Source organism: Adelges cooleyi, unplaced genomic scaffold (genome assembly GCF_023614345.1).
Source record: "Adelges cooleyi isolate 19-005CV unplaced genomic scaffold, UGA_ACOO_1.1 ACOO_flye_CR_arks_rails_tigmint_CR_PRNA_167, whole genome shotgun sequence".
Lineage (NCBI taxonomy): Eukaryota > Metazoa > Arthropoda > Insecta > Hemiptera > Adelgidae > Adelges > Adelges cooleyi.
Window position 1 is genome coordinate 368,255 of NW_026095824.1, and position 24,466 is coordinate 392,720.

At 28.7% G+C, this 24,466-nt stretch overlaps 4 protein-coding genes across 6 annotated transcripts; 1 reads left to right on the forward strand and 3 right to left on the reverse strand.

Moving 5' to 3' along the window:
• Positions 1-84: 84 nt before the first annotated feature.
• On the reverse strand, positions 85-8,047 carry LOC126832750 (presenilins-associated rhomboid-like protein, mitochondrial). Of its 2 annotated transcripts, XM_050563657.1 has the most exons (10): positions 7,841-8,047; positions 7,190-7,325; positions 6,759-6,881; positions 5,788-5,938; positions 5,617-5,715; positions 5,423-5,556; positions 5,218-5,319; positions 4,954-5,051; positions 4,281-4,880; positions 3,659-3,807 (listed from the first exon to the last, which is right to left on the reverse strand). In XM_050563657.1, exons 1-9 carry the CDS (start codon positions 7,867-7,869, stop codon positions 4,769-4,771), a joined length of 984 nt encoding a protein of 327 aa, XP_050419614.1. In that variant the 5' UTR covers positions 7,870-8,047; the 3' UTR covers positions 3,659-3,807; positions 4,281-4,768. The 2 variants fall into 2 exon arrangements, with proteins under 2 accessions (XP_050419615.1, XP_050419614.1); XM_050563658.1 differs by lacking the exons at positions 4,954-5,051; positions 5,218-5,319; positions 5,423-5,556; ... (3 more) ...; positions 7,190-7,325; positions 7,841-8,047 and adding exons at positions 85-205; positions 322-419; positions 797-904; ... (1 more) ...; positions 2,518-2,625; positions 3,317-3,449 and having other exon boundaries at positions 3,706-3,807; positions 4,281-4,771.
• A 170-nt stretch (positions 8,048-8,217) lies between these two features.
• On the forward strand, positions 8,218-10,639 carry LOC126832765 (protein Rae1). Its single transcript, XM_050563689.1, has 8 exons — positions 8,218-8,415; positions 8,510-8,661; positions 8,720-8,986; positions 9,261-9,332; positions 9,397-9,553; positions 9,619-9,752; positions 9,823-10,017; positions 10,408-10,639. Exons 2-8 carry the CDS (start codon positions 8,512-8,514, stop codon positions 10,492-10,494), a joined length of 1,062 nt encoding a protein of 353 aa, XP_050419646.1. The 5' UTR covers positions 8,218-8,415; positions 8,510-8,511; the 3' UTR covers positions 10,495-10,639.
• Positions 10,640-11,163: 524 nt separating this feature from the next.
• On the reverse strand, positions 11,164-18,767 carry LOC126832946 (S-formylglutathione hydrolase-like). The gene is made up of 6 exons (XM_050564006.1): positions 18,103-18,767; positions 14,012-14,196; positions 13,701-13,884; positions 12,053-12,272; positions 11,756-11,974; positions 11,164-11,281 (listed from the first exon to the last, which is right to left on the reverse strand). Exons 1-5 carry the CDS (start codon positions 18,168-18,170, stop codon positions 11,795-11,797), a joined length of 837 nt encoding a protein of 278 aa, XP_050419963.1. The 5' UTR covers positions 18,171-18,767; the 3' UTR covers positions 11,164-11,281; positions 11,756-11,794.
• Positions 18,768-21,231: 2,464 nt separating this feature from the next.
• LOC126832945 (S-formylglutathione hydrolase-like) lies at positions 21,232-24,385 on the reverse strand. Of its 2 annotated transcripts, none has more exons than XM_050564003.1 (6): positions 24,205-24,385; positions 23,237-23,330; positions 22,983-23,173; positions 22,682-22,871; positions 22,298-22,517; positions 21,232-21,628 (listed from the first exon to the last, which is right to left on the reverse strand). In XM_050564003.1, exons 2-6 carry the CDS (start codon positions 23,314-23,316, stop codon positions 21,440-21,442), a joined length of 870 nt encoding a protein of 289 aa, XP_050419960.1. In that variant the 5' UTR covers positions 23,317-23,330; positions 24,205-24,385; the 3' UTR covers positions 21,232-21,439. The 2 variants fall into 2 exon arrangements, with proteins under 2 accessions (XP_050419960.1, XP_050419961.1); XM_050564004.1 differs by lacking the exon at positions 24,205-24,385 and adding an exon at positions 23,955-24,052.
• Positions 24,386-24,466: the final 81 nt, after the last annotated feature.

Sequence of the window (24,466 nt, forward strand, 5' to 3'; positions counted from 1 at the left end):
TTTTAAGTGAACTTAACAATTTCAGTAACATTTATTTATTTCAAATTTAATTGTATAAATAACCAAACATAGAAACATTGCTTTAAGAAATACATCATATTATTATAAATTAATAGAATATAATATATCTTTTATGATAATCCATTTGTTAACTAAGCATTCTCTGTTCCCCCATATATGCACTGATCCGAACACGCACCAAAAGCTGTAATAATTGAAAAAAACCAAATACATTTAAAATTAAATTATCTATTTTATCAACAAAAAAAAAAGTAAGTAACTAATTTTATTATTTTAAAAATGAATTACTGAAGTACTTACATTCCAAAGAGATAACCCGCAGCACAATTAACCGAGTCTGTTCGTGACCATTTCCATTTCATCCCTATCACACTAAGCGCAATGAGCAAACAAAAAACCTAAGCGAATGGAAAAAAGTAAAATTAGTATAAATTAGATATGCCAGAGAAAGAAAAGGATTCCTTGTCGCAAAAATCAAATTTTAAGTTATTGGTTATTTTTAATTCTGAATATTTTGGGACCAAAATCGTTCTCCTATCTTGAAAGTTTGCCAAGCTATAATTGTTTAAATTTATTTTCGAAAAATCGTTTTTTTTTTTAGAAAAAACCCTTTAAAGTTTTCAAATTTTATTTTATACACTTAAGGAATGAAACTTAACCAATAATTAAAATTAAATGCCCTTAAGCAGATAATTTAATTTTTTTTTAACATCTTTCCAACCCTGACCAATTTCTCTTTCCGCCTCACATATTATTACATAACATAATAAAGTACCTTAAATGCGTTTATATTGACAACGTTAGCAATGATTGGCGCTTTAATAAACTGTTGATCTGGCGAAGTCCATGCTATGTAACCAAACACCGCTGAAATCGCTCCACACTTAAAATTATTTAATTTTACCACGTTAGGTTAGGTATTATACATATTCCAATTTCTAACCTTGGAATACAAAAAATACAGTGTTTACAAAAAACCACCTGTATTTAATATAATATGTTTACTTAAAACATATTACACTTTAATAATAATTGAACTGTTTGTTTAATAAAAGGAAGGTGCTAACGCCTAACACTCCTTAAAAATAATTATTTAAAACGAGAAAAAAATATTGTTCTAATTGAAATAAACAATTTATTTATAATTGTAAAGATAAGAATTAAAATACCTAGATATGTACTAAATTGTTTAACTAGTTACTTACTGATCCTCGTTTATCGTCTAACACGTACGATTTTTGATGAAAGCTCCTTCTAGAAAAAGCCGTTACCAAACACGCGATAAAATAAAGAACGAAAAACTCTTCCATTCCCATGTAAGACTGTGATTCTGATAGAGGCCATGAGTGAATAGCTTCTATACAAGTTATGACATTCAATTTTTTTTTCATTTATAGTTAGAATAAAAATTAATTTGAAATTGTTTTTCTGTATAATAAATAATATATAGATTTTTAATATTCTTTTATAGATAATTAAAAATTCAAATTCTTCAACATAATGTGATTGTGGTATCTACGTTCCTACTTCCTATACAGTATGATTCATTAATAGATAGAACACTCAATTTCTCTCCTGATTACTATATAAATGCTGTTTTGTAGTTTTTACTTTAAGAAACACTTAAGTATGTTATTTTACAATATTCAAAATTTTAGAGCTCTATTAACATGTATAACTTAAATTGGAACGTATTAATGTAATGCAACATATAACTTAATGTATATATTGCTGAAAAAGTTGTCTAGTCGATATCCACTTTTGTATAATTACTTACTTTTAAATTTACCTACTGAAATTTAAAATTTAGGACGGGTGGTGGAGTATAGTTGAATAATGAGCACAGATGAAAATAATACTCCACTTCCTTCCGTAAATTTTAAACATTTTTTATAATTTTAAATGTAATTATTTAAAATTGGTTATCAGCTAATCTAAATGTTTAACATATTAATTATAATTCAATAAGTTTTTAAATTTATACGACACCATTTAGGTGTCAAACATTGATAAAGCTCTGGAAAATACTATCAAAAGTAAATATTTTATACTTAGTAATTTTATAATGTTGTAAAATAACATAAATAAAATGGTTTACATAAGAAAAAACAAAATTGCAATTATTTTAGGGAAAACTTAGTGTCTTATCCTTAAGGAATCACTCTGTATTTAATAATATAAAAATACCACTAAATAACTAAGATAAAATACGAAGTATGAACTGATTACTCTAGGTTCTCAGATTCTTACTGAAGTACAACATAATAATAAATTATTAACATAACTATAATTAATATACATGCTACATAAGGAATTATAATTAATAATAAAACGCCTGAATAGTAAAAAACAAAGTTAATGCAAAATTTAAAAATCGTCTAGTAGCATATCTCAATTTAACGTAATATATAATTTATATTTTGAATGGTACCTAGGTCATAACTTATAAGTCTGAGATAATATTATACACACATATTATATAAATCTAGAACTTACTGGTTACACATAATATCTGGTATAAGTAGACTGTTGCAATTATTAAGTCATTTAAAGATTCATGACTAAACGAGCTCAACAAGATCCACGACGCTGATTTTGAACTTCCTAATAATAAATTATACATTAATAATCAAGAAACGGATAAAATTCATGTCAAAATTCATATATTACTCTAACTGGACAAAAATTAAAATCAAATTTCTTGTGAGCTGTGACCGAAAAGTATTCTCACCGAAAGTTTAAGTCAGACCTAATGTATAAGTGTTGACATTTGATGTGACCTATCTTAATAATTAGGGTTTTGCATGAAATCAATATATTTTATGGTAAGGCTAGACTTTAACAATTGTGCGCATACATTAATTGTCAAAATATATATTTATTTTGGTAAAAAATAAGCTCACCTTGTACCCTTTTAATACGCCACTGGTACCGTAGTATTTAGTACTTAATCTGTGTATAGGTCACTTACCATAAATAATACATGTTTAGTCTATGATATATACAAAATTACTGAAGCTTGAATGGGGTATTGTATTTACTCTATTTACATATGTTGCAGTTACTTCCACTTGTATAGATGTACTGATCTGTCAACGTTTCGGAATACTTGCACATTCCATCATCAGGGCTGTGGTTCGAAGTTGACAGACCAGTCAATCTATTTCAAGTAGGATCAACCACAAGATATGTAAATAGTGTGTAAGAAGTATATCAATTATTATTCAAAACAGTAAATTTTTCTCCTTTATATATTTTTAAAATATTATACAGAAAAAATAATTCCAATGTATACCTAGTTTCCACTGAAATACATTTTGGACAAAATAAACAGCAATGTGTATTATTGTTATGACAGCAAATGCTGTTTCTCCGGGACTAGATTTTTTCCATACTACAACTTCGACGACTTTATATAAATGTCTTACCTGAAAAATCAATTCAAGTTTTAAACGCTGAAATAAAATTAGGTTCCGTTACAATAACGAATTCTTAGCTATATAGGTACCACATAAAACAACTATTTATTTTTACATTAATATTTTTTCATTTCGGATTACCCATCTTTTTTGGGTTTTTTTATGTTTATAAGAATAACCTAATGTTTACTAAGGTACTGAAAAATCGTAACTCATAATTAAAATGAATAGGTACTGTATATATTATGTTACAATGCTACTTAACGACATTTATGACAAAGTCTGAGTTGGTCCAATTATTCCAGTTGAATTTCGGTTGTCGTTCGTGTTCAATTATAGACGCAATAGCCAAGACTGTCGAACTTGCCTGAAATAGGTAGATACATCAGTTCTAATTAATAGAGTTAGGCGTTGACGTGATGAACTCGAAGTTTTATAATGTGCCTTTATAGGCAAATTTAAATTTAACATACCTACTTACACTCATCTATTTATCTATCCTACATAAACATAATCTAATTAATAGTCTGTAGTAATCTATGTCGCTATTGGGATTACAAGGGTTACACATAATTTTATTAAGGTAGGGGATCAATGCACTTTTATATGCAATTGGTAACTGGTTAGACCTAATTCAAGAAAAAGGCTAAATGGTGAATTTATATAGCGTGCATGATTTCTAATTTCAAAAATAATGAAAAAACTAATTTTTACAACTCTAAGCTTTACTTTTACAGTAAAGAAGAAAAAAATTGTAAGATATTTAATAACTCTATAAGTAGATAATAAACATATTATTTTATGAAATAAAATAGATAATAATTATGTTTAAATACTTACAAGCAGTGTTAATATCAGATTATTTATCAAAGAAGTCTGGTTTACATTTTTATATTTGGGTGGTCTTCGTGTGAAGGAACGTCGAGCTTCATAAGCTTTGCGTATTTGAGTAACGCTCGGCCACATATTTTGGTTATTTTTCAATTTAAAACTAATTACACTTATAAATTTAAAAAATGTAATATTTACAATTTATCATTTTGATAATAGTTTATTTAATACAAAAATAGGTAACCAAGTAACTGTTGTAATGGAAAATATAGAATATGTTAAAAACATACCTAGGACCAATTATACATTTTTAGATATTGACTCATAAATGTTACAATTTCTTTTATTAATCATGGTGTAAAAATAAGTATGGTGATGATAATATATTTTAAGTTTTAAAATATTTACTATCAATAAATGAGCGAATAATATTTATGCACATGTACTATAATAAAATAAAAAATAACAATGTATAGTTATAACAAAATAACAATGGACTATCTTTGGCCACCCAGAAACTTTTTTGTAATCATTTTTAGCTGTATCCACTTTTTCACTATATATTTTTTATTTTCCCATATATTTTTCGATACCCACTTGTGCCATAAACTGTAACATAATAAAAACAAAAAAAATTAATATCCAGAGTATTTTTTATTTTTTCTATTGATGATTTTGTTACATTCCAAACATGGCACCTCCAAGATGAGCGGCATGATCAAACGTCTGCCATTTAAATATCAATCCAAGACTGTCCAAAGTCATCAAACCACCTAATCCCTATAAATTAAAATAATTCTTATGACATCAAAAGGTTTCAAATTTAATCAATATTTAACTTTTTTTTATAAAATGTAATCATCAAAATGTATAATATCAAATGTCTAATATTAATTAACTGTATGATAATAATAATGTAATATGAGAAGTAAATTTTATTACTCACTTTAATAGCATCAAATTCAATACCAGGTATGAAGATAATACTTAATTTCTGATAAGGATGAGTTACAGCAAAATATGCGACGACGGATAGAATAGCTCCAGACTAAAATTGGATATCATTTATGTTACTATTCAGTTATTAATGAAGATTAAGGTACTTAAAATATTGTTTCAAAATTATTTCTATAAAATCAAATAACACTTACAGCACCCAAACTATGTCCTACCAAGCCAAAACTTCTTCGGTAAATAATACTAGTTAATGATGACACAACACAACTACCCAAGTACATGGCAGTAAATTCTTCAGGAGACATTGAACCCCAAGGTTGGATGACACCTATATAATATAATTATATATTAGTATTAAAAAGTAATAGTAATGTCACTATAACTTTACCACAGCAAAAAGAATGTAGAGCAACCATATTAAAAAATAAATGTACTGGAGATTCATGGCTAAAAGCACTTAATAGAAGTGAAGATACAGGAATTTTTCCTATAAACATAATAACAAATTATTTAACTGTCATAAGCTTACTGTACTTGCAAATAAATTAAATAAACATACTGGCAAGAGCATTAGTCGTAAAATATTTATACAAAATCGGATGATAACTAGGTATTTGCCATGCTAAAAACACAAGAACATTCAAAGACAATATTGCAGCAAACAATTTTTCTGAAACTTTCAAATCATCCCACAGTCGATTTAGTCCTGTCTGTAAAACAAATATTTTAGTGTTAAATAAATAAAAATATGTAATAGAATATAAAACAATTTTGAAAGTTTGTACAAATTAGAGTGAAAAATGTTTGATAAAAAAATTATAATGATTGTAGTTTTTGTTGTGACTTATGGGTAGATACCACGTTAAAATGGCCGAAATTATATTTTTTTAATAATATATTTTAGTTGAACATAAGTTTTGAAATCTGTAAGTTACACAATTTTAGAAAAACATATTTTACTTTAAAAACATTTGTTTTAGTTAAAAAGTAATGATAATGTCCAAATCCAGCCCTTAATAAACATTTAGTAATATCTAGTAATAACATTCATGACGATAATGAATATTAAGTGAGTCAATAACGAATATATTACTAAATGCAAAGTTTTTGATACTGTATTATTATAAAACAAATTATATGTTCGCCTGTCTTTTCCTTTGGTCGTTCATTACTCACTCATATGCAGACTATTCAGTCACCAGATATGTAATAGCCAATCAAACATGCATACCTACTTCTATAAATGTAATGTTATTTATACAAGTTTCAGGGAGTTTTATTTGCCAATTTATTATTTTTTATTTTAATGTGCCAGCAGAGTATACTTGAATTTGCCAAATGGATGGGTGTCATACCCTTCGATACCCCCCTATAGCTCGTGCTCTCGTTAGAATGTAGAAAATAGTCTACAGTAGACATTTAAAAAAAATAATATTATGAATTACCAGTTTGTTTTAAATTTTGGCCACTTTTATTGTGGTTCCTGCCCACTGTGCACATATGAAAATTAAATAATTTAAAATGTTTTACCCAATTTGATGTTTTATACGAAGAGTGTTTAACAAATTCTTTTATTCCATTGAACTTGAAGCCTGCACTAGCATGTCGCTCATACTCACAAATTGATGCTATAACTATCGCACCTGAACTAACCTAAAATAAATAAAATATAAATCTTTAAAAACAATGAGAATTTTTTTTTTAATATTATTGTTTATAATAAACATGACTAGATTTTAATTTATATTAGTTTATGATTTTAATAGAATAAGGTTTTTATACAATTTTGTTTTAAATGCACTTAGTATGCAATACTTGAATACAAAAATAAAATAACGCAAGAGCCACATATGGTAGAAAGTAAGTAATTATAACATTTGATAAACATGAAAGTTAAAATGTGTAATACTCTTATTTTTTTTTTAATTGTATTCACAAATATATTATATGGTACAACTTACTGATAGTGTAAATAATGTAGGATAAAACAGATTTGAGGATTCTTGAATTTTTCTTCTATGAAAATAGATACGATTGCCTAAGGAAGTGCGTACAGTATGACTTGGTAATTTATTTAAAAGACCCAAAGATCGATGACTAGAACACAATAATTTACATATTAGATAATTAATATTACGAAAAACTAAATCTTAAAATTGAATTTAAAAAATAATCGTAGACACAATTTAACAGTGGCTCAGTTATCCTAAATATTTCAAATTTGCTTACACTTTAAAAACAACATGAATGAAAAGAATTGATCTTTATGAAATATGTTGTTTGTTTAAGCATCTCCACTTATCTCAGACTATAATTATTTGTAATATTATTGACTTAAATACAATCTAGAATAGAAAGGAACAATGCAATAATCTAGCATATAGGAACACCCCAATATATTAGCAAAGTAATATATTTATACAAGAAAACCAAATTTAAATTTTAATAGGCTGTTTAGGTCTTTGGCAAGTAGACATTTATAATGAACATGAAATTCAACTCTGATCACGCCTATAGTTGTTATCATACTCCTATAATATTATTAGAAAATAATCAATATTCACTGAAAACCGGAATTTATAATTTATATTAAACTGAAATAGTTATCATACTTGCAAAACTTGCTTAAGAAACAACTCATGACTGCAAAACTTTACTGAAAAATAAGTGTTTGATACCAAATATACTTTTTTTAGTATTATATATTTTTTTAATTTTACATATTGCAACACAAATCTTAATAAGTAATTCGTACTAAAGTTATTGTCAAAAGTTTTAACTATAAATTCTTTTCAGATTTAAAAACCATAGATCATGGCAATGGCTCAAAGCCATTATCAGAAATTATTACTGAAGCCGCATGAAAGCGTTATCAATAATGATACCACTTTGGCGGTTTACTTGTAACCACACATGTTTACGAAAAAATGTGCTTCATCGTTTAACCCACTAAAAAACATGCAAACATAAATGATAAATCCTGATAAGGTAACCGCCGACGATCGAAAGTCGAAAGCGAAGAAGTACCTATAGGCTATAACTAATAGATGCAAATAATAAAAAATTAGAACTATAAGTATTACTATTTAGTTCACGTTCTTTTAAATAAAAGTATTTTGTAGAAAGAACTATATTTCTTTCGTAACGAAATCTAGCTTTGCTCTACAGTATTGATATAGGTTTGCAGGTAAGTCAGTCTTATAGAGTTTTTTTTATGGTAGTAGGTATACACATTTGTGTATTATGAACTGTGTCTATAATTTAAATACATACGGTTTTAGATATGATGAGTAGCAGTATTTTTAACAAACCAACGAATCCTAACAAGGACTTTGAGGTAACACAGCCACCCGATGATTCCATTTCGTCTTTGGAATTTAGTCCTGCTACGATGCAACAAAATTTCCTGATAGCTGGCAGTTGGGATAACAGTGTAAGGCTAATAACCTGTTAATATCTTAATTTTTATTGCTGTAGATATTTTATTTTAGGTACGATGTTGGGAGGTAGAACAAAGTGGTAAAACAGTACCTAAATCAATGCAGTCTATGTCTGGACCTATTTTAGATACTTGTTGGAGTGATGATGGTACAAAGGTTTTTATGGCGTCATGTGACAAACAAGTAAAATGTTGGGATTTAGCAAGTAATCAGACTATGCAAGTAGCAGCTCATGATGCACCTGTTAAAACATGTCATTGGATAAAAGCTCCATCTTACACTTGTCTAATGACAGGATCATGGGACAAAACATTAAAGGTAGATACATACATATTAAAGATACATTATTGTACATTTATAGATAATAAGTAACTCAACTGATAAATCCTGATTTCATAATTTTAACATTTTAAAAATGTATACTTTTATGGTACTAAACTATATATTACTTCTTTAACTGAAAATTTTAAAATTTGTTCAAATTTATTTTCTTAATAATTTAAATTTTAATATATTTTAAAACATAATATTTTAATAATTGTTCTTATAATTTATTTTTATTTTAATATTCACTAAAAATCTTGTTTAAAAGTTTTGGGATGTAAGAAGTTCAAATCCAATGATGACCATTAATTTACCTGAAAGAGCCTACTGTGCAGATGTGGTGAGTATACATTTTAAATAACAATAATTTCATTATTGATATTCAATGTCAATTTAATTTTTAGGATTATCCTATGGCAGTTATTGGTACTGCCTCGAGGGGTATTGTTGTCTACAAACTTGAAGGTAAACCGGAAATGGTAAAGACTGTAGACTCACCTCTAAAATATCAACACCGTTGTGTTGCAATTTTTAGAGATAAGAAGAAACAATCTCCTACTGGTTAGTTTAACATTATCATTTTTGAAAAACAATTTCATTTGACTAAGTGATAATACTTGAATTAGGTTTTGGTTTGGGAAGTGTTGAAGGACGTGTAGCTATCCATTATATACAACCTCAAAGCACTAAAGATAATTTTACGTTCAAATGTCACCGACAAAATAGTCAGGGTACTATGAATGTTCAAGACATATATGCGGTTTGTAATATTATTTTTTATAATTTAGAGCATTTTTTAACTTTGATACTAATGTTTAATATATATTTAGGTAAATGATATTAAGTTTCATCCAATACATGGTACATTAGCAACTGTAGGTTCAGATGCTACATTTGCTTTTTGGGATAAAGACGCCCGTACAAAACTGAAGTCGTCAGAGACTCTTGATCAACCAATAACTAAATGTTGTTTTAATAGCAATGGACAAATATTTGCATATAGTACTGGTTATGATTGGTCAAAGGTAAGCACAATTATAGTTTTATCATTGATACATTTTATAATACTAAGTCCATTTAAAAAAATAGATTTAAGCTGTTTAAAAAAAAAAAAATGATTTTGCCCTCATATGCTATGCTAAGACCCTTGGTTTTTAGCCACACCTAAATTCTAAATTTCATTCACATTCTTTATTGTTGTAAATGTTATCTATTCTTTTGTTTTTATTTTTAGAAACTATTTTGTGTTATTGTAGTTAAAACCATCCAGTTTTCTGGTTGATTCTGTATAAAATACATAATATTAACTATATTATATGGAGCTTAGATATAATATATTAACCTAAAAATTACAATGTTATTATGTACGATTAATCATGTAATTTAAAAATTTGTATTGTTATGTTTCATTATAGGGGCATGAGTATAACAATCCAGCAAAAAAACCTCAAATATTCTTGAAGCCATGTTTTGAGGACCTCAAACCTAAGAGTAGTACTTAAAAAGTTAAGTTTTAATAATGTTGTTTTCTTCATAATTCACATAAGCATTATTTTTATTTTAACATACTTGCTTATGCTATACATTTTATCTAAAAGTATAGTAAATAAAATAAAAATCATTTGTAATTTGCTACCCTGTTTTTTAAATAGTATTAATATTCTATAGTTTTTGATTTTGTAAAGGAAAAACCTAATTGATGTTGAATTATCTTGTGTTTTGATAAATTTCTGTTCGTAAAATAAATCACAGCTCATTAAAAATATTTTACAATTAAAATTAGTTAAAAAAATATGATAAGGATAAAAAGGAGGAGTGGCCGAGTGTGTAAGGCGGCAGTGTTAGCGCTCACTGTCGCCGGTTCGACACTTGGTCACAGGCACTCCGTTTGCTGGGCGAGCAATCATCCGGTGAAAAGCAACTGCCATCCCCCTCTCCGGCAACGGGTTTAACGACCCGTCCCGGAAGCGAATTTGTCAAGAAACCATCTCATGATGGCAGCGTTGGGCCTTCATGGCCCGTTAAGCTACATGATGATGAAAAAAATATATATTATTTGAAAAAATGATTTTATATTGAAAAATATTCAACTAATTTTGGTCTTAATTAAAAGTACATAATCTTAATGTACTAAAAATTGCTATGGAATATAATAATCAATAATAAATGCATTTTAAAGTAAAAACTTTCAAATTTTAATTGTAGAATAATATTATGCATTACAATTGACCAATCTTCAAACCCAGTTGGAGTTCCAACTGCTACTTAGTCGTGTGTAACTGCTCGCCTCTGAAACAAAAAATATTTTTTGATTTAAGAATTTAAATTGTGTAAAATGTGTCTTGTAACTTGTAACACCAAAAACTGTTTTAATTTAATTACAATTCCTATTTTTTGATTAGCAGATAAGGTAGTTATGAAAATTATATTTTCAAATTTAAAAATTGATTTATTTTAATGCTTTAACCATAAATGTAAGTATGACCATTGACAGAAATACAGACATTATAAACTTAAAAATAAATGACTGATAAATGTGTAGTCACTTTTATAGAAACTGATACTAATTAAGATTGCTTAAGAGATTTCAAATGTAGTTTTTTACAAATTACCAAGACATATTTTATAAAGTTTGAATAGTGTTGAGAAAAAAATTAGGACAACCTTACCATATTATTAATATAGGATAAGGGGAAGATCAAAAACTATTATTGGTATGTTGTACTTATCTAAGTGCTCATTATTGACAAAAAACAAAATTACCTATTAGATATTCCCCTACAGTCACCTAAATAGGCTCAATCACGAGTCTAATAAAAACTTAGAATGATGGTGAAAGTGTTGTTCAACAAATGATGAAATGAAATAAGCTCCGTGGCTGTACCCCTCTTCAAAGTTAATAGAAGCGGTAATTCCGGCTTTTTTACAGGCTTCGGCAAAATTGCCCAACATGAGGTTCTCTTCATGCTCATCTTTAGTTCCCTGCACAAAAAGAAAGACGGTGTTGTATCAATACACGTGCACTCAAATTAATGCCTAATATGATTTTATTCAACTTACTTGGTGAATAAGTATATTCAATTCTGGCCCTTCGTAGATGGAAACTAAACACGTGGCGTCCCACTGTTTCAAAATTTCTTGATCATCTCCAAAGTAACACTTTAGTAAGTCATTAATAGCTTTCACTTGTGACGGGTTAGAGACCGGAGCAAATGCCGATACTGAGCAATACTTGCCTGGATTTTTTAAAGCACTTATTAAAGCACCGTGGCCACCCATACTGTATAGAAAAGGAAAAAAAATTGTGATTATTTAGAAGTACACGCAATAAATAGATATATTATGAAGGAAAACGTATATCAAAATACTTGTATTTAGTTAAATAATACAAATAAATACTTATTTGAGTACATATAAAATAATTTATAATCATGAACCCAGAAATATATAAATTTTTATGTAAAGCTTCTCGAAATGGGAAATCGTAATTATCTGAACAAATGAGTGTGTTATGTTAAACAAATGTCGGTGTTTTATTGATAATTTAGGGATTTTTCCCTAAATATATGTGCCCTGTGGTGTTAGCAGTCTGACGACAAAATAGTTCGTGGATTATATTTATGTTTTTTAACATAACGAAAAACGTTACATTGTTGTTAGTATAAATTAGATTGGTTAACTGAGTATCAAGGAAAACGGGTTTTAAGCGAGTTCGAGTGAGTTACTAAAATTAAAAATAAGTATGACGTACCTACAAAGATACAGAACAAGTAGGTACAGTAAAGGGTAATATAAATACGTATTATCAATAAATAATCTTAATAAGTTAGTAAAACCTTTAGCTTAATTATTACATTTTTTATAATAATTAATGGGTAGTTAATAATTAATAATTAAATTATTATAATTATCATTTACTCATGAAGTCAAGACTTATTTTTTTATTATCCTACGAGAGTCGAAAAACGTAATCATTTTGTATTATAAAAGTAATATTCATAAGAAATGTATGAAATAAAAAAATAAGACGAGCATAAATGTCCACGAATATTAAATATACTTGTTTAGATAAGGTGTCCACTTAATAAAACCACTTAAATCATGGACCACAGTTGTAATGAATGTTAGTTTTTACGATTATCTTAATTTTTATTTCGTACATTTCTTTGTTTAATTTTAAAAATATACATATTTCTATAGGGAATATCATCATGGTCTACAATTTTGCCTTTGTGACAAAAATAACGGTAGTCTTTTAAATCGTAAGGTTAAAAATAAAACAGAATTTAAGGGGTGAATTATATCAAATTAAGATATTCTAAAGGCAAAGCAAATTCCTATGTTTAAACTACAAATGTGAAACAAGTAACAACTAACAATTCACATCAAAATCGGTGCGCAACCGTTTTAGCGTTATTAGTTGACACATACCTATCCTATTGAAGCATATGTAATGTGCATAATATTATATGCATCAAATGTTCAATAAAATGACGTCAGTTTTTCACTTACATTGAGCACTCTAGATCCGAGTTATAAACTAGTATTATTATCGTGGTAATTTATAGTAAAATAACCGAGTTTAAAGTATAATTCAAAACTAAAATGTTTAACTATTTAAGTGTTTGAGGTACTATGGATGTGCAATCAGATCTTATGGCATTTGTAATTTTGATTTTTTTTAAAACGATATATTGAGGTTTAGTACCTGTGTCCCATTATTGACTGTCTGTTCTTTTTAACGTCAAAATTGTCTTCGACAATTTTCGGTAACTCTTCGTTAACATACGAATACATCTTATAGTGTTTACTCCACGGTTCATTAGTGGCATCAACATAGAACGATAATCCTTTGGCGTGGATGGGGTGATTTTCGTCAGCAACCGTCACCCCTAAAATTACGGCAGGTAATTAATTTACTATTTATCCACTGTCGACAACCGCAAACTATAAATAATATTATCAGTATATGGCGGGAAGTTGTCATTAATTATGTGGTGCATTCAGTAGTGTACTTACTGGGACACACGTCTGGTGTGACTACGATTATCCCGTATTGGGAGGCCCATCGTTGATAGCCAGTCTTTTGAATAAAAGTCTTTTCATTACATTGCATTCCGCTTAAATGATACAAAACTGGGGAAGGGCCTTCTACATCAGGTGGTAGGTATATGGCAAAACGCATACGGCAGTTCAATACAACACTGGAAAAAAATAGGTTGAAAATAAATGTTAGTATTTATTTAATTAATATAAAATCTTATGATTGTACACGTTCACTTATTATTCAATTCCAAAAATTTAATTTACTCGTATAATTTGTATTTTTTTTAAAAATATTTTACAAATTATAAATACATATATTATAATTACTATATACATATATATGAGTTACTATTGTAATTATTGTTCAGGTTGTATGGCCATAGCCATCACGCAATAACGATATAATGATATAAATGTTTATTATGCATATTCAAATAAATAGAAACCGCTAACGCAGCCGATTTGAATAGTTTATAAAATTATAAATGCTGATCGAGTAAATAACGTATGATTTCGATTTGGTATAAATTAAGCTGTCAACATAATATGCGTTATATTTTATTGATTTTTATAGCCGAGTATTGTACCTAACCTAGACCAACATTTTACTTTCAATTCGATAGCTGAAAAGGTTTTGGATTTATAATTATGTGTTTTTATTGTGTCTGAAGTCACGATATTTTTTTTGCCTGTGGACCGCTTTACTCGAGTAGCACCTCTATAGATCCGAAAACATAGGCAGATTGTACTTTGGCGGGTCACAAGTAGAAAAAGTCAACTCCTTTATCCTTAAAACCGTGAAAAAATTGACCGGCTTTTCAACTGTCAACTTTGATTTGCTATAACTCCGCGGAAAACGGTCGGATCAATTCGAAAACGCTTCGATGCGAACCTGTAGATACTGGACCTCATTTTGGTTTTTTCTTACTGGGATGGTTTGGACTGTGTTTGGTCTGGACTGTGGTGGATTCTTACTAATTACAGATTCGCATTTAAGTGTTTGATTGTGATAAAATCAAATTTAGATTTAATAATTGGTATGAACCAACGTTACTAACTTCTTCTGTGCTGATTTTGACTCTGGTTTAGACTATATTCCAAATATTTATATTTACAAAACACGGTTTTAATAATAATTAAATCAAAGTTCCATTAGATAATAATTAGTGTTATTGATTAAAAGTAGTTTTACAAACTTTAAACAAAAAATGTATATTTAATGCAATGTTATCGTATGAATATTAATTTATACATTACACATAAACTATTTAAGAAATATGTTTAAAATAATATTCAGGCATGAGAAATCACTGAATGCAATGTTTAGAACATTAAATATAAATTGTAGGTAAAAATATCTACAATTGAATAATACCTTTACAATTTTTAATGAGCACAGTTGAACATTTATTTTAGTACAACGTATGTTTTACATATTAATTAGTTGGTTAATTATAACATTAATGCACAATAGTATACTATGGTAGCAAAATATCATAAACCGAAAAATGAGTTATTATTACCTATTATTAATAATTTAGCCAACTTATGTGTATATTTTTTTTTTACTTCGTCTATGTCGGTGTTTTAAGCGAAGATGGCGACACAAAATATCAACGCTATTTTCTATGTAATTAGAATTAAAATGATCAAATAGCCAATAAAAAAACATTAGTGGAACCGCAGTGTCGATAGGACTATATTACTGCTAAAATACACATTCGTAGCTTACACAAACATCATTATTTTACTTTCTAATGATATAATACTAACAAAACCATCGTGGTCCTTAACTATCGAAGTATGTATAAATCAAACAATGATTTTAAATTTGGATTATAGTACTACAATATATTTTGTACTACAGAATTTGTATTTATGCTAAAATAATGCGTTCATTTTGGTGTTTACAGGTTTCATTACAATATAAAATGTTTTTCTAAGTAGATTCTCATAAACCACAAGAATAGATCTGTTTTACAGACTTTTATTTTTGTTTTTCTTATGCTTAATAAATAATATGTATAATAATTATACATATTGTTAAAGATATAGCAAATAAATACAAAAATTAGCTGCCAGGCCGAGAATCAAATTCTAATAATATAATGCTGTCGTTATTTTTCGACTCTTTTTAAAAGATAATTGTCCATGTACCTACTTTCTCTTTTTATTCAGCATCTACTTATTTACACTCCAGTGCTCAACTATTACGAATAAGAATAACTATACCTGTCGAGTGCTATGCATTTCTAGAATTTACCTATGCGTACTAAAAATTTAGTTTGCTTTTAAACGTGTCATTTTTCGCATTAAGCAAGATAGGCTTATGACTTACGTGTCTATAGCCTCTAAATAAAAATACCTCGCTTCAAATACATACTATTTACAGTAAATATTGTTAGAACAAATTATTCACGTAATAAACTAATGAGTAAATTAAGAAGAGTTAATTATATTCTTAATTAATTTAAGAATTTGTTTTTAAAAATAAATTGTTCAATATATTCTAGTTGCAGTTTTAATTTTGGTATACCTAACAATAGGTACATAAGAAAATCATTTTTTATGATTACCTGTAAACTTAAATATTACCTGTAATTATAACAATATTAATAATAATTTCAATTTACAAAATAATAAATAAATATATTTTTTATTTTTATTTATTTAATGAACGCCCGAAGGTTCAGTTTGCTATAAGTAGATGTAAACAATAACAGAAAATAAAACTACCAATAAACAAATTAATTGGGAACACCTGAATTAAAAAAATTTAAATAAATCATAAACCATAAATCATTAAAAAAACTTTAAATGTTAGATAGTTAGAAGACTACCTCTATTAATATTACTAGTCGTGTGAAAAATATCATTATTATTACATAAGGCTCATGTCTTATTTATGGTTAATTTGGACGATGTTGAAGGCCCCCCAAATCCCAATAAGATATTTTGCCTCGTGGTTCAAAATGTCTAAATCAGGGCCTGGTTTTAAACAAAATGTAAATACATATTTTTTACATATTTATTATACGTATATGTATTATCTATTATAACAAACAAATATTAGATACTTAAAACCAGTTTAAAACAGGTCCATTAAAATTCTATTTAAAATAGTTTTTTTTACAGAATAATTTATTTAGTTGCACATTAGGTTAGTGTTTTTTAGTGCATAAATTGATATCACTTTAATTTAAATGGGTTTTTTGGCTAAAATAAAGTCCTAATGGCCTCCTTGTAAAAATCCTATTTAAAATATAATAGCTTCGATTCGGAAGCTGAGAAGGTACATACTAGTTTTTTTATTATTAGTTATTACTTATTATTTTTTATGCCCGTTCGGTAAGGGACCGCGATAGCTTTTTTACTATTGGACCATTTGCCGAGGGTTCGTTATAAATTATAATAATGTACTTTAGGTAACTTTTTTGACTAAAAATTTTAAAAAATGGTCATTTTAACTGCAATCAAAAACTAAGATGATATTATTGACTATTCTTCCAGAAAGGGTAGAATATTTTTCTATATTTCTTTTATTTGGTAAACATTCAGATATGTGTCTTTCGTGGGAGTTAGACATAAGACGATTTTAATGAATAATGATTTTCAAGTTTTTTATGTCTTATGTAACCATGCATAACTTGTTTTGGCTTCATCGGTTTTTCGTGTATTATCAAGATTTATGAGGTAGTCATTGACTACGTATCTAATGAGATTTAGTAATGGTATGCATCATGTATGACTTTGATTGAGACTCTATTTGACATTATTATTGAGTATTATAAAATTAATTTTACCAATACATTGAAATACCGTCATTTAGGTGTATTGTCGAATAATTTTATCGAATAAAATTCATATTTTTGCAACGTTTCGTTTTCAACTCAATCGCAGTCATATCCTTACTAGTCCTCATTTTAGCATTGTATATTAGTATCACTTATGTATTATAATTACAAGGCATAATAGTACAAGCCCACTAATGTTGTTGAGTAGTGTAAATATGAAATTAGCATAAAACTATACAGTGTAAACTATTAACGATTTCCTATGCGTACCTGTCGTGTTCGTATACTCTCTGGTATCCGCCGAAACATTTGTCCTCCGACAATTGGTGTAATTTCATGGCTTCAAGGCACAGCGCCAAAAACGAATCTTAGTCAATTGAGTGAACAGAAATCGCTATAATATGCAGATGTATCAGTCTGGATGCGAAATGTGCGTCTAGAACCGGCGAAAAATATTTTTTTCTCGAATCGGCCACTGTTTGTTTGGTAGTTTTTTTATGAATTTGGTGTGCGATTTGTTTCCTTAAAATTTCACAGGAGCGACTACGTGGTTTATTTGAGTAAACGAACGAGGTGACAAATTTTTATTATTATCACACACGGAATTTGAATGTACGTCACACCACAACCGCTTCCTACCGGTTAACGACCGCGACTGAATGGTCTCAGTTGACTCGCGACCGTCTGTGATTTCGTTGTGGCGAGGGCCGAGGGGCGATTGGCGAACGCGGAACGACTGCAGTGCTAGGTCTTGGCCTGGGCGGTAGCAGCGTAGAGCGCTAGTATAGATAGGTAGGATGGATCCGCCGTGTACGTTATACAGCCTTGCGTGGTATATGGATTATTATGACACGGCACGTCTGGCTTTAGCTTTGGCAATGACATTGGCATAATTAAGTGTTATCGACCGACTTGAAAATTGCGGAATAACGTTAAAAATCGATTGCAACATAATATACGGTATTCGCCGTAGGCCGATTGCCGAAATAAAAATAACAAATTAAAAATATATTTTTCCACGACTCGTCAAGATAGGCATTAGGCAATTACCATTGGGCGTTATTAAAACATATAAACGGTGTATTTATAGCGAGTAAAATATATAAGCTTGTGTTGTTGTTCATAGTTCATATTATTATAATATGATATTAGCGGTATCGGATTGCAAACAAAATTCGGCCGACAAATTTTGTTTTCACCGGCTCAAACTATGATAAACTCAAAATTCTATAAATACAATCCTCCAAAAAATGTATATAAAAACACAAAATATTTTCAACATTCTAAATGTATAACTTTTAGTTAAACATTTACTAAATTTTGTATTATTATATTTTTAATTAATTTTGTATATTGGATAATTCTAGCTTATTGTGAGAGAGCAACAGTTTTATTAATTAAAAACTAGATATAGCCGCTCGCTGCTTAATAACATAATAGGTTGCCAAAATAGACACGGCATAATATTCAGTGTTAAAGCTTAGTACATTATTTATTCAAATTTATACCTACATACATATGAAATTCAATAGACATCTCATTTAGTATGCTAAGATTGATGTTAGAAAAATAAAATAGAAGATTTCTGTGGTGTCCCGTATTTGAGCAAAAGGGATAAGTAAATATTACTTTTTTATTTAAGATTGTGATAAGAGAAGTTGACCATTGTCCCCAAGATAGATATAATATAGATTATCTATTAACCTTGCATTGTCCCAACTTCAATATGAACTCCGAGTAGCCAGTTAGCTAGTTTGAGTTGTTATATTTAGTGAAAAGTAAAGTAAAAGGTAATCAATCAAACTTGAAACAAAAGAAAATCAAATTTAAACTTATCCCCTTTCGCCCAAACACCACAGATTTAATTTATACGAGTTATAGGTATGTTCATGATTGGGTCACGACACAACGGGAAATATCTCACTTTCTGTCAGAAAAATGAATCACTGGATTTTGGTTTAGCGAAAATTGAATACGCGAGGACCGAAGTAAAAAAAAAGTTAGTTCATAACATATCTTATACTTATTGTAATATTAGAGGCATAGTTATGGAGAAAAGGGGAGTAGAGCCCCTAGATGTATTTTATGTCATAATATGCGATTAATAAATTTGCAAAAAAATCAAGACAAATTGGTCTTAAGTTATAAAAAATGTATAAAATATTTTAATTTTTAAATAATATTGACGGTGTAGATTCAGATAAAAATTGATTAAGGTGGCTAATAAAACTAAGTATTTTGGTGATCCTTTTAACAAAAACACTACCTCTCCGGTTCTGTCTGACATGCTATCAATACAAAATGGGTCGGTTGAATTATAATACTTACGTTCCCGGTAAAAAATTATTGATTCAACCCTAATCGAATTTCAGTTATAAATTTGATGTTGTTCCTTGCGAGTTATGACCAATATCATGAAATTAAAAATTAACGATTTAACACGGATAATTTTCACTATTTGGAACAAACAGTGTAGATTAATCGCACGGTTTAGCCGATTAAACGATTAATTGTGTGGTAACCGGTAACCCGGACTATACCAGTAGAACAGAAACTGTAAGGCCTAACCACTGCATCACAAATAAAACTCTACTGTTTTCTTTTAATTTAAAAGTTTTTAAGTTATCACATTGAATGTCCCGATCTTTAAGTAAAGGTATCCTTTCATTTTTCTTCTATTAAGAAAACAAAACGAACCATCACATCTTATCAAAAGCTACATCTCAAGAGTATAGCAGTTACTAATCCTCAATCAATCGCTTGACTAAATAGCTAATAATATTGAGAATAAATAATAGAACTTGGCTTTAAATATATTATTGTATAAAGAAGAGAGAGAAGTTAAATTTGGAAAGCAAATAACAGAAAATTGAGACAGGGCTTAGACAGAATGATGCACTGTCTTCAACTCTATTCAACGTATTATGTAACACTGGAGAAAGTGATAAGAACTAAGCCAGTTTGTTAAGGAATGGAATTACTTGGGGATAAAACAATACTTACTATATAGTTACCAACTTACCTACGCCGATGATATGGTGATTGGTAGCTCGCGTGCAGAAGTTATTACTAAAACCAGGCCCCAGAAACTGATAAAAATGAACAAGGGCAAGATATTTATCACACAAAAATGACAGACAGGAAGACTAGAGGAGAGTAAAGATAGAGAAAGATGGCATGAAATAGTAGAAGCAGCAAAGGCTCTGAATGGGCTACAGAAGCTAAAAACAAAAAACCTTTCAAAAAGGAAGAGACTGTCCAATCCAAGACCATATACCTCCCAGTTTTTTATCCCGTATTATTAACGTTATGATAGTTATACCGTCAAATTTGTATTAACCTAAACAGTGTTCTTTTTTTAATAAGCAAGTGCACTTAGGTCAATATTTATTAATTACATTAATAATTATAGTGTTTTTTATTAAAAATCTAATACAGCTTTAAACATCTATAGCATTATAACATATTACAGTGCCCCTCAAGTGCATTATCAGTGCTATTGTGTATCCAGTTTCCCAAGATTTTTTAAATAAGAGTTAAATATGGTTGCACATAATAGTTAATAATTAGCAGTACATGACAACCCAGTGCATCAAATTTGATTATTTTAGGCATATTTGTGTAAAATAGAATAATGGAATTTAATATGTTCTTCAAAAAATGTTGACACAAAATAATATCCATGATCATAGCCTTTTTCATATTTAACAATAGACTGAATTTTGTCATTTCCGCTAGCCGCTTGAACAAAGTTATCAATCAGTAAATCCTCTTTTAAAAAGTTGTCTTCAGTACCCTGTAAGAATTGGAATGTTTAAAACCAAATATACTATAAAAAGCAATAAATCAATTAAAATATAATACAATAAATAAATGCAATAAAAAGCCAGTACAGTGGTGTTAGGACCTAGTAGGGACAAATTATATTGGGGCGGGAGAGGTCTAGGACTACAAGAGTTATACCTGAGTGATTTTATCACTTTCAGCTTCAATGTAAATCTGTAGATGGCAGAAATACAAATAACGATAACAGCATGGGAATGGCAATAATGTGCTTAAAATTGCATTTTTAGTAAAAGTATGGATACAATTAGGATGTATTGTTTTATATTTTATAGGTACAACTTTTTGATGCCATTTTCAAAAACTAATATCAAAAAGTGCTATAGTTGGACTATTTACATGGATATTGGTTAGCGGTTAAAAAAAGATCAATTGTTTAGAAGAAAAAAAACCTAATTTTAAAATGTAAAAGCTAAACATGGTACTCAAGGTTTAATTCTCAGACACTGAAAAATTGACAATATCATCTTTTTTTCACACAACTACAAGCTCTGCTGACTAGGGATTGTGTCATAAATTAAAATTCTCGAAAAAAATATAATGTACAAATATATCCATTGGTATGAGCATTTAATTGAACACATACAGATATATAATAAGTATATATTAAAAAATTAATTACCACATGTATTAATATTTCAAGTTTAGGACCATTATACGATTGTACTAAAATAGTTGGGTCCCAAGTTTTAAAAGATTCCATATCTTCTCCAATCAACGTCTTTAATCCTTCTATTAAGGTCGGTGAGTTGGATATATTGCAAGCTGGTGCTAATGCTGACACCGACTTATACTTATTTGGATTACGTAAAGCGCACATTAGTGCTCCGTGTCCTCCCATACTAAAACACACGAGAATAATAACATATGTATAAATCTAAGATGATGTAACAGGTAACTGGTACAATGCAGTTTTACAGACCACATAAATGTAAACCCCTCCGTTTTTCATCACCGTACCAGTTAAGAGTTAAAGTAAACAACTGTAAATACTTATTTAAAATACCTATGACCAGTGATAGCCACCTGCTCTTTTAATACTGGAAAATTGTTCAACACGAGTTCATACAGTTCTTCAGTGATATATGTGTACATTTGAAAATGCTTATTCCACGGCTCTTGAGTAGCATTAACGTACATTGATGCACCAGCACCAACATTCCATTTTGCTTCTTCGTTAGGAATACCACAATTTCCTTTAAATATATTAAAATGATTTAGTTGCAATATGTATAGTTTTAAAAATTACAAATTATAGCCAACACCACAGTTTTGAATGAAAAAAATAAAAATAGTTTAAAACCTACTAGGACTTGTGTCAGGTGTAACAACAATCATTTTGTATTGAGCAGCTAATCTCTGAAACCCAGCTTTAGTTATCACATTTTGTTCAGTACACGTTAAACCCGATAAATAAAACAATACTGGGAATTGTTCTTCTTCGTTTTCTTGTGGTGGTATGTATATTCCAAATTTCATAGTACATTTAAGTACATCGCTGTACAAATAATAAACAATTATTAATAGAACTGTTTCATAAATTGTTAAATTTTAAAAATACCTAGAATGTTCTAATACTTTCTGATAACCTCCAAAGCATTTATTATTAGTAACAACCTTGATTTCTGATTGAGTAGCCATTACACCAAATTTACCTGAAATAAAAATTTAGTTATAAACATCTAATAATTATTGAATATTTAACCACAGTTTTACAAAAAAACGACATTACCCTTACATTCTATAAAATAAAAATAATATTAAATTATATGACTTGATTAATTTATATAATATCTAGTCATCAAAAAGATACAGCCCTGGAATTTAAACACAAGGGGTAAATCAGAAAATACAAATATGTTATTTATATATGTATTCTCATTGGATATATATTGTACACGATAAAGTAAATATATTATACTCAATAGTGGTATGTGTCTTAAGCCAGTCCCACACGACTTGCATATTTAGCAAATAAGCGTCAATCGCTATGCTTTACGAGTCGTGTAAGATATTTAATTGTAAAGTATGACAATTATTTTTACTCGGCGTTTCCCAATGGTTGTCGGTAAATGTGACATAAGTCAAATGGATAACGAATATTTGTATAAACTATTGCAGAGATTCCTACATGACTCGGAGTAGTTCACGACTAAGATGATCTATAAATGCTACAAGACGATAATTCACGATGACAATAATTATCAAGTACACGAGTGTGGGACAGGCTTTATATGTTAAACAATAACAACATAAATATTATTAAATAAAATACTTACTTGAATGCTAAGTGAATTTATTTATAAATGATTAGGAAAAAATAATGATTACAGAAAATAATAATTGTTCATAATATTATTCATTGATACGATATATATCACTAGTGTTGTTTATTGCTAATCAGTTCAAACATTTATTTTAATGATTGATATATGTACATATAATTATAAAATATCAATTTACATTCTACAATAACAAATAACAATTATTACATTCTACTATGATGACAAGTCATAAATAAGTACTTGCCTTTGCCCAAAAACTAACGCCGTGAACCGTAGTATTTATAAATTCTACTAAACTTCAGAATGAAGTATGAACCAGTGCAGTGTACAGAAACCGAAACATTTAATAGTTAATACAGGCTACAGCTATTGGCATTTGGCTGCGCCAGAAAATCCATCAATGTCTTATCACAGATTAGATTAAATCAGTGATTTTATCGGCGTTTATTATCATTTATCAAATCACATTCTACAAACGAATGCTTCCAACGCGCTCTATCCGAACG

Coding starts and splice junctions, on each gene's coding strand:
- LOC126832750 (XM_050563657.1), bottom strand. CDS start 7,869: ATGAGTTGTTTCTTAAGCAAGTTTTGCAA. Junction 5,939..6,758: donor CGTATAAAACATCAAATTGG/GTAAAACATTTT, acceptor TTTGTTTTACAG/ACAGGACTAAATCGACTGTG. Junction 4,881..4,953: donor GGAGGTGCCATGTTTGGAAT/GTAACAAAATCA, acceptor ATTATGTTACAG/TTTATGGCACAAGTGGGTAT.
- LOC126832765 (XM_050563689.1), top strand. CDS start 8,512: ATGATGAGTAGCAGTATTTTTAACAAACCAACGAATCCTAACAAGGAC. Junction 8,987..9,260: donor CATGGGACAAAACATTAAAG/GTAGATACATAC, acceptor CTTGTTTAAAAG/TTTTGGGATGTAAGAAGTTC. Junction 9,753..9,822: donor ATGTTCAAGACATATATGCG/GTTTGTAATATT, acceptor ATATATATTTAG/GTAAATGATATTAAGTTTCA.
- LOC126832945 (XM_050564003.1), bottom strand. CDS start 23,316: ATGGCTACTCAATCAGAAATCAAGGTTGTTACTAATAATAAATGCTTT. Junction 22,872..22,982: donor TACACCTGACACAAGTCCTA/GTAGGTTTTAAA, acceptor ATATATTTAAAG/GAAATTGTGGTATTCCTAAC. Junction 22,518..22,681: donor GTGGCTATCACTGGTCATAG/GTATTTTAAATA, acceptor CGTGTGTTTTAG/TATGGGAGGACACGGAGCAC.
- LOC126832946 (XM_050564006.1), bottom strand. CDS start 18,170: ATGAAATTACACCAATTGTCGGAGGACAAATGTTTCGGCGGATACCAG. Junction 13,885..14,011: donor CACACCAGACGTGTGTCCCA/GTAAGTACACTA, acceptor CCGTAATTTTAG/GGGTGACGGTTGCTGACGAA. Junction 12,273..13,700: donor CAGTCAATAATGGGACACAG/GTACTAAACCTC, acceptor TTTTCTATACAG/TATGGGTGGCCACGGTGCTT.